This window comes from Felis catus, chromosome A1 (assembly GCF_018350175.1).
Source record: "Felis catus isolate Fca126 chromosome A1, F.catus_Fca126_mat1.0, whole genome shotgun sequence".
Taxonomy (NCBI): domain Eukaryota; kingdom Metazoa; phylum Chordata; class Mammalia; order Carnivora; family Felidae; genus Felis; species Felis catus.
This window is the reverse complement of record NC_058368.1, coordinates 81,605,073-81,619,895: the sequence shown is the minus strand read 5'-3', so window position 1 is coordinate 81,619,895 and position 14,823 is coordinate 81,605,073. Positions and strand designations below refer to the sequence as shown.

Sequence of the window (14,823 nt, the reverse complement as noted above, 5' to 3'; positions counted from 1 at the left end):
TTGTATTACTTTGAAAAGAAAACGATCTAGCGACAGTTATGCCAAACTCAGAAAATAAAGGAAAAATGTTTCTACTGGTGGCCACATGTAACACAAAGAGGCTTATTCAGAAGTTAGCAGGGGAAGTGCTGGGTGAAATGACTGCCTGTGTGAGATGTCCTATGGTCCCCTTGTTCGCTGCTGCCCTCGCTTCTGTTTTTCCCATCTGCTGCCCGCCCCACCAAAGTAATTCCACAGTGTTTTGTGTGCAGCCGACTTGACGTGTGCAGCTTTCCTTCCTGGCTGTTTGCTGTTCATGTTGTCGTTCTGACTCCGCGGTATCAGCTACAGGCGACATGACATGACTTATTCTTCATGAGAATGACTGTGCCTTTCGTGAGCTTAAACTCTAGGTATGAAGATGAAAATGTACAAGGAAATGAAATACTAAATAATCAAACGTAGAGAGTGGTAAATGAGTATAGATAACATGCTGTAAGTATGTGATACCGTGGAGTTAGCCACAGGCACTGCGCTCCATGGTCGTCCTGGCAACTCTAGCTTGCAAAACCCAGACTTTGTACCCTTTCACTGCTTTCTCCTCCCCTCCGGTCCTGCAACCACCAGTCTACTCCCTGCTTCTCTGACTTTGACTACTTTAGAGTCCACACATAAGTGATACCGTACGGTATCCGTGTCTGCCTTCTTTCACTTAGCGTAACCCTCCCAGGTCCGCCCATGTTGCCACAATAGCAGAATAACCTTTCTCCAGGTAAATGATAGCCCACTGTGTGTGCACACCACCTCTCGACCGTTCAGTCGTTGACGGACACTCGGGCTGCTCCCGTATCTTGTGTATCATAAATAATGTGCGGTGAGCTTGGGGGTGCGGGTATCTTTTTGAATTAGTGTTTGCATTTTCTTTGCGGAAATACCAAGTACAGTTGCTTGATCATATGGTGGTTCTGCTTCTAACTTTTTGAGAAGCCTCCACACTGATTTCCACAGTGGCTGCACCAGTTTGTGTTCCCACCAGCAGTGCACGAGGGTCCCTTTTCTCCGCATCCTCGCCAACGTGTGTCGTTTCTTGTGTTTCACCCTGAGGCCAGCAGTTCCCAGAGCTTGCTCACTGTGGGCACCTTCTTGTTCATTCTTGAGACCGTGTGGGCAGTTCAACACTGACCCTCCCTGTGCTGCCTTCTTCACCTCAGTGTCACCGTGAGGTGTTGAGTTAGTTGTGTTGTTGAAAGTGACTTGACCTTCAGGTCTAGGACAGGACGGACTGTTGTTGGGGCCTCTCATAGGTCAGAGCTCGGGCGTCCACTGTGTGTCCAGCAGGTGGCGGCCTTTTTGGTTTCTTGGGTTTCTTGGGTTTCTTGGGCTCGGGCTCATTCGCCTTCCTGCACACCCGGCCCATTGGGTCTGTCACCAGGGCTGTTTGTGGGTGTAGGCGGTGATGTTTGTGCGTGGAGCTGGTAGTTTTACCTTTATTGAAATACAAGTTATGTACGTATATGCTCTCGTTTTGTTCTTTACAGCTGCAGATTTGTTCACAGATTTGGAGAATGCGTTTCGGGGGAAAATCGATGCTGCTTACTTTGAGACCAGCAAGTACCTGTTGGACGTTCTTAACAAAAAGTACAGCTTGCTGGACCACATGCAGGCTGTGAGGCGCTACCTGCTCCTTGGCCAAGGGGACTTCATCAGGCACTTAATGGACTTGCTCAAGTAAGAACACTCTTTGGATCTTTTAAATACACAGTAGATTGCAACATGAGGAGTCTTAACAGTTCTTGTTTTAAAGAATAAATGCCATTAGGGGAAATTGGCTGAGTTCTTAGAGAACATATCAGTAAGATGAAATCTGAAATTTTTTTGGAAAATTTTTGATGAAACCAAGATTGTCACATCGAAGTCTGTTTGTTTTCTCATATTCTGTACCTTTCTCACAAGCCTGTGGGCCTTGTGGACACCCTGGCACTGACAGTCCCGTGTCCGAGGCGTGTGCAGTGTGATCACACTTAGTGCCAGTTTCAAACAAGTTCAAAACTTGTGTATTTCAAACAACTTTTTCCATATTATGAATTTTAAATTGTTCCTTGGGGGAAAAAACCTATAAAACAAAATTATTACTCTTTTCATTTTGTTCTGTGACATTTTTCATGGCACCTTTTGTCCCATTAGAATTAGATGTGGGTCCCTCCCTGGCCTCCGTGGAGACTCTCCCAGCCCCTCAGCAGGGTGTCTGTCCCATCCCGGGCTCTAGACACACCGACCTCGGGTGCAGCCAGGCTCCTAGCCAGAGCGCGGGTGATGTCCACTCAGGCACTGAGGAATGGAGATTGGCACTTTTTGATGTTCCCTTTGGAACACTTGAAAGAGTGTGTGGCCTTCCAGTCTTACCTGTGTGATCAAGGGGTGGTTTTGGTGGCCTGGTCCTGAGATGTCACTGTGCCTCGGAGTTACCGAGGGAGCTGGCTGAGGTGAACCCTGGGCCTGCCCACAGAGGGGCTTGGTCCCTCGGGGGTGGGGCCAGGAACGTGTGTTTCTAATGAGGCCCCTGGTCCAGACACAGGCCCCTGCGGTCCCTCCTCTGCCCTGGAGCCCACCTTCAGCATGAAAAGTAGTTTAGGGCACACATAGCTGTCACTGACCTTCTACTTGCTCGTGCTGGGTGGGTGACTGTGTCGTCAGCTTGAGAAGGGGTTGGTGAACTGTGAACTGAGCACACGTACTCGTGGAAGTGTCCCGTCTGGACCCTGAGCAGGGAAGGGGCCTCTGGTGAGCTCAGTCCTGGTCTCCAGCCCAGCGCCTGCCGGAAGCATGGGCAGGCAGGAGTGTTTGGAGGGGAGATGCCATTGGCCTAAATGGGGGTTCCCGTGAGCATGTGGGGGGAGCTGGCCCAGGGTGCAGCTGTGCAGGTCAAGGTGGGCAAGGCAGCTCTCGCGGTTTACAGGTGAGGCCAAACGCAGGGGTGCCTGTCATGCTACGGACCAGGTCTTGTGGCTGATGTAACGTGTTTGCCTTATGCATGGTTTTGATATTTAGAGCATCTCGTAATCAGAAGATTTGTTTCTTGAAGACATGTTTGAAGTTTGTGCCTTTAAAGTGGGGGATGTCCCTGGTCTCCAGCTAGCCTCAGACTTCTCTGAGTGATGATGTCATGGTCCCTCTTCATCGGTCTCTGCCCCACGTTTTGCTGCCACGAAGACCTGGAGCCGCACAGCTTATGTGCACGCCTGGGGGTGATGGGCAGGCTTTGCCCCCAGCGTATTGAGCAATAGTTGACCTAGATCACTGTGTGAGTGTAAGGTGTACAGCACGATGGCTTGATTCCATGTGTTGTGAAATGGTGACCACAGCAGGCTCAGCTAGCATCCATTTTCTCACATAGACACAAAGAAAAGAGGGAAAGAAACCCCTTTTCTCCTTTTGATGAGAACTCCTAGGATTTGCTCTCGTACCGACTGGTCCTGTGTGTCACACGGGGTGTTGGCTGTGGCCCTCAGGTGGCGCACTCCAACCTAGTGCTCACACACAGCGGCTTGTTAGCACTGGGTGGCCCCTTTCCTGCACTTCCCCTCGCCGTCAGGCTGTGTTGGTAACCTGGCCGGTTCTTGCCCGGTAACGTTAGCTTTCTGTTTAGCAACCCGGACATGAGTAACCCCAGAGAAGTGTTTGCTGATAACGCGGCAATTTTTAGCTTCTAGAATCATGACGTCTGTGTATCTAGTTGTTTTGATTTAACAAAGACCTCTCTACCCATTGGGTCTGTGCAGAAAATTCCAGTAGTTCCCGTTACTGTAGGCCAGACTTAAGTTGAAAACTTGATTTGTTAATGTGTATGGCATATGTTAAGTATTTTCAATTTAAGCAGAATCAAAATTAATTTTTTTGAGATTTAAAGAAATGTTTTATTCCCCAAAAGACTTGGTGAAATCCTGTTTACAGTTAGTTTTGTGAAACTTTTGTTTCTATGTTGTAGTGGTTTGTCTTTTTAGTTTTTACAATTTCAACTCTTTCTACAATTTTAAGTTTTTGCAAAGCTCTTTAAGAATTCAAGTAACATCTTTTATTTTTACAAAATCTGTTAAGACCAGAACTTGTCCGTCCAGCTACGACTTTGTATCAACACAACTTGACTGGAATTCTTGAAACCGCTGTCAGAGCCACCAACGCCCAGTTTGACAGCCCTGAGATCCTCAAGAGACTGGATGTGAGGCTGCTGGAGGTACTGTGGCCCTGGTTCTGCTCAGACCGTGAGCTCCCCGGGCCAGCACTCCCGCCAGCGTTCCGGTGTGTGGCGTGTGGCGTGCATCTCGTCTAGCCTGCCGGGTGGGAGTCGTTGCCGGAAGGCTGGCTGGCCTGAGCCTGCACTGTGCTGCTTGTTGGTCTTCAACAAGGGCCACATCTCTAAATTGCACTGGGCTTCTCCGTCTGCTCCCTGTGCAAAGTCCCCAGGGCCGCGGACGGAGAACACGCAGCGTTCAGCCCGGCGCTCGGTAGCACGTTGTGGAGTGAATCTTGTCTCCTGTTAATGGTAATGTTGCAGGAGGCACAGGGATGGCATGTAACAATAATATTCATCAAAAATAGATGTATTTAGTTTCAGTTTGATAGACAGTGAGTTTTCTTAGGGGAATGCGTGTCAGAAACATCACACACTGTTTGCTTAGCTATGATGAAGGACCATTAGTAGGGCTTGTTGGCTTTTTTAAAATGTTGACTCTTGTTTTTTTTTTTTTTTTTAATGTTTATTCATTTTTGAGAGAGAGAATCAGAGCACGAGTGAGGGAGGGGCAGAGAGAGAGGGAGACACAGAATCCGAACAGGCTCCAGGCTCCGAGCTGTCAGCACAGAGCCCGACGCGGGGCTCGAACCCACAAACCGTGAGATCATGACCTGAGCCAAAGTCAGATGCTTAACCAACTGAGGCCACCTAGGCACCCCTAAATGTTGACTTTTAAGGGATTCAGGACATATGAGGCAGTGAGTTCTTGTCATAAACTGGTGACGAATTTTAGACTGATTTTATGGTATTTATTCAAAATACATTATAAGGGCACCTGGGTGGCTCAGTCTGTTAAACGACCAACTCTTAATCTCAGCTCATGTCACGATCTCACAGTTTGTGGGTTTGAGCCTTGCATCAGGCTCTGTGCTGACAGCTCAGAGCCTGGGGCCTGCTTTGGGTTCTGTGTCTCCCTCTCTGTCTGCCCCTTCCCCACTCATGCTTTGTCTCTCTGTCAAAAATAAACATTTTAAAAAAAATCTTTAAAGAAATAAAAATAAAATAAATAAACATTGAATAAAACCCCACAACACACCATTCATTTCACAGTATCCTTAGAGCATCTCCTCTGTGCCCATGGTTTAAATGCCGAGGGTACAGGGGTTGACAAACAGATCTCTGCTGTCCTATAGCTAACACTCACAAGTATTGAATGCTTTTCAAAAATTGGGCTTTATTTTACTGCCTTTTCTTGGACGAGAGATTCTTTGGCACTAAGTGCAGCACTGGTGGGAAGGCCTGCAGTGTTTGTTTCTGTCCCTAGGTCTCTCCAGGTGACACCGGGTGGGACGTTTTCAGCCTGGACTACCACGTCGATGGGCCAATTGCCACGGTAAGGCCATGCTGGGCTTTTTTAATGTTGCTGCAGCCCTTCAGCTTGCTGTTTTGTTGTTTCAGAATGGGCTCTCTTCTCTCAGAGCTTCTACTGAAGGCCATCACTTGACCTCTGGTCAGACCCACTGAAGGAATACCTAAGCCACAATTCTGTGTGGCTTAGATAATCATTAACGAGTGCTGAAATGCTCTAGTATTTTACGAATTCCTACAAATACCCTTTTGTAGGGTTCAGCAGGCATGTAGTAAATGGAGTGCTCGTTGGAACCCATAGTCCTTAGACCACAGTAGCGAATTCAGAACAGACGGAGAGAGACTAGGACGTGCATTGTAGAGGTCACACTTATGCTACTTAGATGAAGTCTGACCTTCAGTGTTCCCTGGGACCCAGGAGCACCCAGGAGCAGCCCATGCTGCTGCTGTCCTTGGTGCTGGTGCTGCTGTCCATGGTGCTGGTGCTGCTTGGAGCAAAGTACCGGTTCCTCCCGGAGTTCCCAGACCTTGAGAGGCTGGCTCCTCTGCGTGCTGTCTGCGGCCCAGATGCCCTGCCTTAAGTGCCCGCTTTCTCTTCAGCTTGGAGTCAGTTCTCCTTGACCAGGACGCTTCTTTGGAGTGATGTCAGTCGTTTGATATCTGAAATACTGAAGGAGAACATGCGTTTCTTTTAGTTATTGGGAAAAATATTTTGTTAAGAAGTAATGTAGTTTGGCTGTGAAAATCTTCCTTGACGGTCCTTGCAGAGTGTGACTCCATGGCCGTTCCCACGTCTCCGGGTGTAAGTCACCAGCGCAGCTGCCTCGCACTTTGGGGCAGCAGCCATGCCTGGGACATGTGGCTCTTGTGTCTGCTGTGAGCCGGAAGCTCCTGGTGCGCGTGTTTCACACATATTCCTAGTGTTTAAGCTGTACCAGATCAGAGCCACTGTATTTTAAATGCATAACTGCTCTTAAATTTGATTTTTTGTCATATTCAAATTAGTTTTTTCTTCTTTGACTTATATCCTAGTTTCCAGTACTTACTTGTTAAAATATCCTGTTGTGTACATTATTATTTAAATCAGAAACTTTTGTATTGTCTGTTTTGTTAATACTGACTATGTTCATATCATTTTGCCACAGATGCCAGAGTAGAGGCCCTTGTGTTTGTTATTTCCTAGAACGTGAGTGCCTTGAATGTTAGATAAATTGAACGTACTCATACATGCAGTTAATTATTTCACAATAGTGTAGACTCACGAAGCATACAAAGTTAAACATTGCACACCTTGTATATAAACAATTGGTTATGCAGTATATTTTTAAAATTTTAGCTTTTTGTAAACCCTAATCGAGAGGGTCAAGAGTCATTTATATCCTAGATTTATTTAAAAAACAACTTTGGGGTGGATCTCTGTCTATGGCTAACAAGTGTTAACTTACCTGCCAATTCCAGCAGGTGGAGGGTGTGCCTGGGAGGCCGCACTGGGTGGGCGCAGGGCCCTGTGACTGCCGCAGGATGTGGGGGATGGGGTCTTGCACATCCGGTTTTGCTATTCCAGTTCTGGGGTTTGCTGATGTCCCAGGTTGTTATATTTTTAGCTAAATGGAATCTTTTATTTAAAAATACACTTCCAGAGTCGAATTTTGGAAGAAAATGGATTTTCTGCTTCTTCCCTATTAAATTTACAGTATTATCTCCATTCCCTTTCTATTCTCGTTAATTGAGATTGCCAGTTTTGTGTATAATTTAATTATAATGAGTACACATATTAGTCACATAATTTTATCTTATATAATATAGTATAATTTTAGCTTCTTGTTAATTCTGTGAAGGAGGATGTGGAGAGGTTGTCTGTGATCTTCTCACTGGGATCTTGGGCAGGATAAAATCCATTGACTTGGTCTCCAGGGTGTTAGGTGAGATGCTTATTTTGTATTTATTATGTATGCTCATATTGTATCAGAAGCTTATTTCGTATTCTGCTAAACTTCCTGGTGCACAGTGAACCAAAAGACGATGCACACGGCAAAACTAAACGTGGGTTATCTCCCCATGTAAACGCCGTGGGATACAGGAGTGTCTCTGTGAAACAGTGCCTGTTCCTAACAAATCCTGATTAAACTATGTTTGTAAATTGGGTCACGTGAAATGCGCTCTGGGAGGCCAGCACTGAAAGGATCCCTACAAGGCAGCGTTTGTATAGCAAGGGTTTCTGTGGTTGATTTGTAAAATTATTTAATCCAGTCACCCTTTATTTCTATAGTTGCAGACACAGTAGTGTGGTCAGCACAGCAAAGTACATAATCCCCAAAACAGTCCTAACTGGTCTCAGAGTCCATTCAGAGCAGTTCCTAGCCAGTCCAGTATAGACACATACAGTCATCAGTCAGTACTGAGCACTGCTGAATACTGGCACAAAAGGCATACAGAAGAATAAACAGTCCTTATAACACATGAGCCAAGAATACACAAAAATAAGAAGACAAAGGTAAAGCAGTCTACAGCTAAATGCTCAGATTGTAGGGGTCCAGTGATAAATGTCCTGTCTGGAGAAGAGGGACATTGGTGAGGCCAGGGAAGGGTGTGTGGCCTTTGTCCTTGAGGGCCAGGTGGGGTCTGGGCCAGAGGAGAGTGTGGAGCAGTCCGGGAGTGATATGAGGAATGGCCCCGGGGCGTGAATGAGGCTGGGCTCCAGGGTGAGAAACCAGTGATGCAGGGCCCAGCCTGGCTCCTGGATGCACAGTGCAGAGCTGCTGGGAGCTGAGGCCCCAGGGAGGGTGTTTCCAGTTCTCTGTACTGCAGGGAGAGGGCTGCCGACTCAGGGAAATGCATCCTTGCTCGAGGGACTGGGAAAAGTAAACGTACCCACATCTGTTGTGCACACGTTGGTGTGCGAGATGTGTTTGGCCGCTATCTGCAGAAAACCCTGTTACTGTACACACGGGACAGACTTCCTAGACGATGTTTTGTGGTTCATCTGACATTCGTACTTAACCAGGTGTCCTGTGTTCTTATTTGCTAAGTGTGGCCCCCATGGGAGGGAAGCTCGCCCAGCCCCTGCCCATAGGTCCATCCTCCCAGGGTATGAGACCACCGTCCGTCCGTTTGCAGTGAAGTGGCTCCACAGGCAGTAAATACCTGTGTTAAGATAACCCGGAGGCCTCTCGACAGACAGGAGACTCTCCTAGGCCCACCTGGCTTGAGATGTAGCAGCCTCATGTGTCTGTCCAGGTGGTTGGGGCAGAGGACACTGCTACACAGTTGACGTTGGGGTTAAGAGCCCACATTTTGACTGGGTTTAGGCAGCATTTAAAAGACCCGAGAAACTGTTTACTAGCTCTGTGACCTTAGGCCTCTGTCTTTCAGTTTGTAAAATTGGTACCAAAATATCTGCTTCTATCCTTGTGAGTTTGCCCCACATACTACTTAGCACACAGGTCGTCACCGTGGTTGTATTTGATGATACTCCTAAAACGTGTTATATTAGTTGCCTATGTAACGCTTGGATTTATTAGAGTTGATTGTGTGTTCTCTGGCTTCTTTTGCCTTAAAAAAAAAAAGATGCGTCAGAAAGGCTGTGTTGTCACAGGAGGGTCCCTAGGTCACCGTAGGTCAGAGTGCTGTCAGCTGTCCTGTGCCTTTTTTCGCAGGTGTTCACGCGAGAGTGCATGAGCCACTACCTCAGGGTGTTTAACTTCCTCTGGAGGGCAAAGCGGATGGAGTACATCCTCACGGACATCCGCAAGGGACACATGTGCAATGCCAAGCTCCTGAGGAACATGCCAGGTAAACCCACCCGGGGAGGTCGGGGCCGCTCCCCTGCCAGCCCCTCGTCCCCGTGCTTCTGGAGCAGGCTTCTGTGGGAGGCTCATCTGTGATACTGCTCATCCTGACTTGGTGCAAATCAGAAAGAAAATTGAATCCAGTTAGATTTTTTCAGACCACGAGATTTCTTTCAGAATTAACGTTTGTTCTCACTCTGCTGTTCATGTCTGGACTTTTTTTTTTTTTTTTTTTTAATTTTTAAGAAAGGAAAGCCATGTTTATTTATTTGTTTATTTTACAGGAAGGAAAGCTATTTAATAAACCACCGTCTCATTTAAAATTCACTTATTGTTTTGATTAAAGTCTGTTTGGGAATCACTTTAATGTTTGTTCTGGTTCATAAATCGTGACATGAAAATTTTTTATATTATTTTACAATTAAAAGCTGTGGTAAAATTTAGATGGGTTTATTTTAATGTTACAAATACTGAATAACTGTAGTTACTGATAATTTTGAAATTTTCATATTGAAATTCATTTGGTCAAAACCTTTGAGAAAGTATTTCAACAGTGTGTCTCCAAGGAAAAACAGCACTGAGCGATTCTTAACCCTTTGGTGAAAGTGATTATTGAAGAAGGAGCTGTTGCTTGAAGAAAGGTGTATGTGACCTTTGCGTGATTGCTAGGTCAAGGCTGATCCTTGAGCAGCTCCCAAAGTCCCAGGATAATGACACCCCGGAAGCCGGGGGCCTGGAAGGTACCTGACTGTGTGGACAGAGTGGCCAGTTTTTACTGGGCGTCCCTGCTTTCTGTGTACACAGCAGGCCTTTTCCAGGGGCATCAGGACGCTCTGATTATGCTCCTGGCCTGGCTTCCTCCGGACTCACTTCATAGGTTGATAATAAGGACCCTCTGATGTAGCCGAGAAGGACGTGAGAGGGAACGTTTTCTTGTCAATACCATAGTGGTTGTGGACAGGAGATACTGCCTTCAGCTATTTCTAGTACCTGTGTGCTGCCTCGGCGGCTGGCTCTTCATGAAGGAGGCAGAAGGAGGCGTCAGTCACTCAGAGGGCCTGCCTGTCTCCTGGCTCTGCACTTGTCTCTCATCCCCTGGTGTCATGACCTCGTGCTGTGTCTCGGGGTGACTCACACAGTCTGTTGGGTGCGCCCTGGCAGGTTGACCCCTTTGCCGGCCGCGTTCCTTCTCTGGGGCTGCCTGGCACTGCCGCGTGTGTGTGCCCAGGTGTCACCTCTCTGTGCCCGACTCAGATCCTCTCCAGGCAGGGCAGACGCTTTGTTCCTGTCACCCTGTTTCAAAATAAGCATCTGTTATTTTTAGCCCTGGGAAGTCTGAGCTCTGTGACAGTTCTAAGTATTAGCTCGTGGTTTGAATATCACCTCACCAGTGTGTCTGTATGAATTTGCTGTTCTCTTGTATTGAATAATCAGTGAGCTTTGTTTTCTACTTGAAGGTAGTGTGGGAAAAAATAGACCTTCTCTTTTATAAAATCAATAACTTTAACATAACCGGTGCTATCTCGGAGAGCTTAGCGTTAGCTTACTTCACTGACCCTTTCCTTGTCACTGAAGCTTCTACAATCTTTTTAATAGCAACATTTGCCTTGTGTGAATATACCATTCGATTTTTTTTCTCTTTAGTTGTACTTTTTCCCACTAACGTAAATAACGCCATTTGCTTGTATTATATGCCTCTGGCTATTTCTTTAGGTAACCGAGGGAAGGAACAGCTGGGTTAGCAGGGATGGATTTGTTTACTTCACATTCATGAATAGCGATCCTGATAGTTCAGCTGTGGGCACGCACAGTCACATGACTTGAGGAGCCAGGCACCAGGTTGAGGTGCATCTCGAGGGGCACAGTCCTCTGGCGGCTGTGTGCGTTCCTGTTAGCTGGCTGCTGTTGGGTGTTGTGTTCAAACAAATCGTCAATTCGAGAGGGGAAGATGGAAGTTCGTTTTAATTAATTTAATGCTTTTTAAATTATTGATGACTAAACACTTTCTTGGTCATTGTGTTTCTTTTAGGAAACTGGTTTTTTCCTCATGTCTCGGTTGGGGTGTAATGTTCTTACTTTAATTTATAAAGAGTATTTTAAAGTTGTTGCTATCCAGGCAACTTAACGAGCAGAAATCACCCAGCTAGTTAGTCTTGTTAACACAACAAATCTAGAAACATCTTGCCAGTCATAAATCTGAGGCAGAACTATAGAAGATTACAGAAAGTGCTTCTGGGAGCACCTTTGGAGATTTGCACATATGTATGGTGTGTGGAGCTGTCTTGGTCCATACGAACAGTATCACTGATTGTTATCCCAGATACTTTAATAATATTTATTAAAATAAGTTTTTTGGAGTAAATAGTTACACTTGAAAATGATTTGCTTAGGGGGCACCTGGCTGGCTCAGTGGAGCATGTGACTCTTGATCTAGGGGTTGTGGGTTCAAGCCCCATCCGTGTTGGGTGTAAAGATTACTTAAAAAAACAATAAAAAAACTTAAAAAACCAACCACACAAAAAGAAAATGATTTGCTTAGTACAGGAGTTCTTGATAGTGTCTACCAAGATGTTTATGCCTGTTTTTATATATCTGTCATTCAGCTGGACAGAAGGCAATTGTTGATACCAAAATCATTTAAAGATTTGGTTCTAGTGGTATGGAGATTTTTTGTTGTTGTTGGATTCAATTAATGTAGAAAGTATCACAATTAATGGCAACTCCATTTGTGTTTCAAGTAATATCTAACAAAATGAAATAGATAAATACAGTCAAATGAGCTTGTAATTAAAAAAAAAATTTAATGTTTATTTTTACAAGAGAGAGAGAGAGAGAGAGAGCGAGCGAGCGAGCAGGGGAGGGGCAGAGAGAGAGGGAGACACAGAATCTGAAGCAGGCTCCAGGCTCTGAGTTGTCAGCACAGAGCCTGATGCAGGGCTTGAACCCATGAACCATGAGATCATGACCTGAGCTGAAGTTGGATGCTTAACCAGCTGAGCCACCCAGGTGTCCAAATGAGCTTGTACGCTTCTCAACCTTTGTGTGTTGAGGGAAGAGAGTGAATGGAGGTCCCTCCCTCCCCAGAGGGTGGTATTAAAATGATCTCCTTCTTGGTCCTTGTAAGAAATGAAATTGAAGGTGGTGGAGGTGGGAGAGGCGGTGGGGTCCTTGGGGGAGACCTGTCACCACGGGACTGCTGTGGCATTCTGCCAGTTTAATTGGCAGTAGTTTCTCTTTCTTGGTGATTAATACAATAATGGTTCATCTGATGATTGACAGTGTTCCAGACCTGCAGAAATGATAACTTAAAAAACGAGTAGGCATTTTTCTCCTTAGAGGTTCTCTTTGTGTGTATCATTTTTGTATACGCTGATGAGTAGGTACTCCTCAATAATTACACATTTATTAACAGCTCTCAATGCCGGACTTTTGCTGGGCGGCATTGCCCGGGTTTGTGCGCGGTCCCTCAGCACCAGGCTGTGGCCACAGCTGACTTCCTTGTCTCCTGCCTCAGTTTCCTCATGGGGGGAGGGATGTCGACAGTGCTTACTTCCAGGTCTGTGTAATGCACTTACCAGTGCTGGCCCCGGTGGGGGTGGATACTTGTTCAGGTGTCACTGCCACCTTCCTGGTGACATGGTGACAGCAAATGGCGTTTGCAGGAGGCCCTTTGTGGTGAGTAGAGATTCGGAACACTCTTTGAAGCCTTAGCCTTGAAAAATTAATCAGATGGGTAATTTGATAGTCACTTTTAAATATAGTAGTGTCAGTTATTAATGCAGGTTGAAGGAGGTGGTTTGCAGTTGTGAAGAAACTGTTTTAGGGTACTTTTTAAAAAAACAAACTTGGTGTAATTTTTAATGACCCTGCATGCTGTCGAAGGTGCTTCCCGCTGAAGATGCCCCCATAGCACGCCGTCCAGTCCTTCTGGAGCCTGGGGCAGGGTGTTTCATGAGACTCTGTGTTCCTCAGGCACCTGTAGAGGGCAGCAAGGAGTTAGGAGTGATCAGGAGAGACTCCTCATTCCAGATTTTGTGCAGGAAACTGTCTGCTTTTTTTTAAATGCGTTCACTGGGAGATGCTTGTGTTTATGTATTTTTTGGACCTCGGTACGAATGTTGCTTTGCTTTTGCGATTATTTGTAGGTCAATCATAAAAACACAAGTATTTATATTTTAATTATGTTTTATTTATTCTTTAAATTTACTTATTTTAATGTTAGGAGAGAGCACACACATGCACATGCGTGCACAGGTGGGGGAGGGGAGAGAAGAGAGGAAGACACAGAATCCGAAGCATGCTGCAGGCTCTGAGCTGTTAGCACAGAGCGCAAGACCCACAGAGTGGGTCTTGAACGCATGAACCTTGAGATCATGACTTGAGCCAAAGTCGGACGCTTAACCAACTGAGCCACCCAGGTGCCCTTTAAGTATGCTTTAAGTGTCTTTTCAAGGGTGTGGGACGTGCTCGGACTTGTTTGGTTCTGAAAGCCACTATGTCGTCAATGATGAAAATGAGCATCAGAGGCGAGGTTGGAGGTTGGTGATGGTGCTGTGAGGAGGGTGGCTGTGCTGGATGCCTGGTGGACACAGCAGCTGGGGTCAGGGGGACGTGCGTGAACTTGACGGAGTTCTTGGGCGCAGGGCTGGGTGACTGGGCCCTGTTTGGAGCTGGGGAGGGCACCTTTGGGGGTAATGCTTCAGTTTTAGGCATGTTAATGTGAGGTGCTTATAAGAATCTACGTGATACATCTGGTTTGAATTGATTTGCAACCTGAGACATATCTGAACTAGAAATGAGGGTGTAGACAGTGTGAGTGGGGGTGACCCTGGGTGCCGTGGGAGCTTCTGGGAGCTTCCTGGGGGAGGGCTCCAGGGCAGAGGTGGCGGGTGGGAAGCCGCTGTGTCAGAGGAAGGCAGGAAGGCACGGAGATCCCAGGGTTTCCAGGTAGCATGGATGACTAGCCAAGGCCCACAGCCAGGAATTTGAGGTTGGCGCCAGCGTGACTCGAGACACGAGAGGTTTTCGTAGATTAATCGGCGGTGGAGAAATTGTGCACCAGGTCACCCCGTGTCATGAAGCGGAGTCAGCAATGGTGGGCGGGGCACCGTGTTAGCTGTGTGAGGCCCGACCGAATTCCTCGTTTATGTGATCACATGTGACATGTAGAATGCGTTAGCAAAGTCATATAAGGCGTTAGCAAAGTCATATAAGGCGCACATAAAAGCCAACACATTATCCGAGGACTGCTGGATTGATAGTGGATGGGACCCCAGCGCACCCTCGGGGGCCCCAAGACCTAGAGACGAGAGCAGTGACACCCGCGTGTTTGTTGAGTTGAGATTTTCCCGTTGCGTGTAGCACACTGACTTGGGCAGATGATGAGATGGGCCACACGGATTTCTGTACTCCTGTAGCACATCTGGGGCCTGCTTACCGTCTTCATGCACGTCTGTC

General features: G+C 46.6%; 1 protein-coding gene across 4 annotated transcripts in view; it reads left to right on the top strand.

The window, feature by feature from the left end:
- Window positions 1-14,823, top strand: part of TUBGCP3 (tubulin gamma complex associated protein 3) — a 75,454-nt gene that overhangs the window by 44,434 nt on the left and 16,197 nt on the right. For all 4 annotated transcript variants that reach the window (XM_045056042.1, XM_019829712.3, XM_003980556.6 and 1 more), the window contains 4 exons: window positions 1,518-1,707; window positions 4,075-4,210; window positions 5,535-5,603; window positions 9,235-9,370. In XM_045056042.1, the coding sequence (XP_044911977.1) occupies window positions 1,518-1,707; window positions 4,075-4,210; window positions 5,535-5,603; window positions 9,235-9,370 (531 nt within the window). The remainder of the gene's footprint in view (window positions 1-1,517; window positions 1,708-4,074; window positions 4,211-5,534; window positions 5,604-9,234; window positions 9,371-14,823) is intronic.